The 1,741-nt window shown below is 40.8% G+C and overlaps 1 protein-coding gene across 1 annotated transcript in view; it reads right to left on the reverse strand.

The window, feature by feature from the left end:
- LOC104276447 (microtubule-associated proteins 1A/1B light chain 3C-like) overlaps positions 1-1,602 on the reverse strand; it is a gene marked incomplete at its 5' end in the record, with an annotated part of 3,499 nt that extends 1,897 nt beyond the window's left edge. Inside the window, 1 exon segment of the mRNA XM_009872760.1 lies at positions 1,571-1,602. Within this exon segment, the coding sequence (XP_009871062.1) occupies positions 1,571-1,602 (32 nt within the window).
- Positions 1,603-1,741: the final 139 nt, after the last annotated feature.

Genomic DNA, 1,741 nt, shown 5'->3' on the forward strand with positions numbered 1-1,741 from the left:
GCGAGGGCTTCAAAGTGGAGTTTTGTGGGGGAGGGGGGTGTATTCTCCTCCCAGGTGATTTCTGACCGATAAACGGATAAATATTAAAGCGCCTCTCGATCCGCTAATAAAAGGAATCGATTACTTTTAACTCATTTAATTCCGCTTCCAGGCGAGCTTCGCTGAGAGCAGAAGAAGCTGCGAATTAAAAAAAAAATAATTAAAAAAATTAAAACTTAAATTAAAATTTAAATCTCCATTTTAAATTAGTTCATTAAGAGCCAGCATCTATTATTTATCGGTTTAATTTCCAGCTCTCGTGGCAGTACCGGGCCAGGTTCTGGCATCCCGGGTCGTCATGGCAATGCGCTCATGAGCTAATTAATTAAAGATGAAGGGAAATTGGTTTTCCTGATTTGGGGGGAAGGTTTGGTTTGGGTTTGGTTTGTTTTTTTTTACATCCACATTTTGTCCCTGGCGTCGTCCCCGGGGCTCGGCTTTGCCAAATCAGACCGCGAGGACCCCCCAGGACCCATTTCCTCGGAGGCGAAACATCGTCGGAATAATCCCAAAAAGAGAGAATAAGACATAGAAATGGAAACGTGGGCGCCGCGCTGGGCTCCGGGAGGTAAAATTTATAGCTCCAGCTTCCCCAGCTGCCGGCTCTGCCCGCGGGCGCCGCGCTCTCGCCTGTATCCCTGCCTCCCACGGAAACCCGGAGATAAATCCTCTTCCGCGCGCCAGTTTTATTGGGGTTTTGGAGAGGAGAGGTTTTAGGTAGCCCAACCAGTACGCACGGGTCACAGCTCAGATTTTTAGATATTAGAGCTAATAACTGTATTTTATAGCTAAGATCTATATACTATAGCTAATACCTGTATATTAGAGTCAATGCCTATATATTAGAGCTAATATCTGTATATTAGAGCTAATAACTGTATACTAGAGCTAATATCTATATATTAGAGCTAACATCTGTATTTTACAGTTAAGATCTATACACTATAGCTAACACCTGTATATTGTAGTTAATATCTGTATATGATAACTAATATCTGTATATTATAGCTAATATTTATATACTATAGCTAATACCTATATGTTATAGCTAGTATCTATCTATTATAGCTAATGCCTATATATTATAGCTAGTATCTATATATTATAACTAATACCTGCATGTTATAGCTAATATCTGTATCTTATAGCTGATATGTGTCTGTTATAGCTAATACCTACACATTATAGGTGAAATTTCTCTATATTAGAGCTGATACACTTATCTTACAGCTAACTTTTCTAGCTTGTGCAGCTAGCACACCTGTATTATACCTAAAATTTTGATTTATTGGAGCTCACATGGGTACCTCAGAGCCGGGGTTTTTTAGATATAGTGAATCCATGTACATCAGAGCTCAGGTTTCCACATATCAGCACGTGTCGTAGCTCCAATTTTCAGATATTTTAGCTAATCTGTGTATATTATTGACGGGATTTCTAGCCGTTACGGCTAACGTATATAGAATATTGACAGGATTTTTGGTATTACAGCTAATAGCATATCTATTCTAGCTCCAGATTTCGAGCTTACCTCTAGATTTCGAGCTTGTCCAGCAAGCCCACCTGGGGGAATAAAACCCCTGAGGAGTGGACGGAGGGTGAGGGGGGGGCCCCCACAGCCCTTTGGGGTTTATTTTTCTCCAGACCCATGCGTCGGGCACAGATATTTTTCAGAAATACCCTTTTTTTTCCCAGCCCCTTC

Source organism: Apaloderma vittatum, unplaced genomic scaffold, assembly GCF_000703405.1.
Source record: "Apaloderma vittatum isolate BGI_N311 unplaced genomic scaffold, ASM70340v1 scaffold30227, whole genome shotgun sequence".
Lineage (NCBI taxonomy): Eukaryota > Metazoa > Chordata > Aves > Trogoniformes > Trogonidae > Apaloderma > Apaloderma vittatum.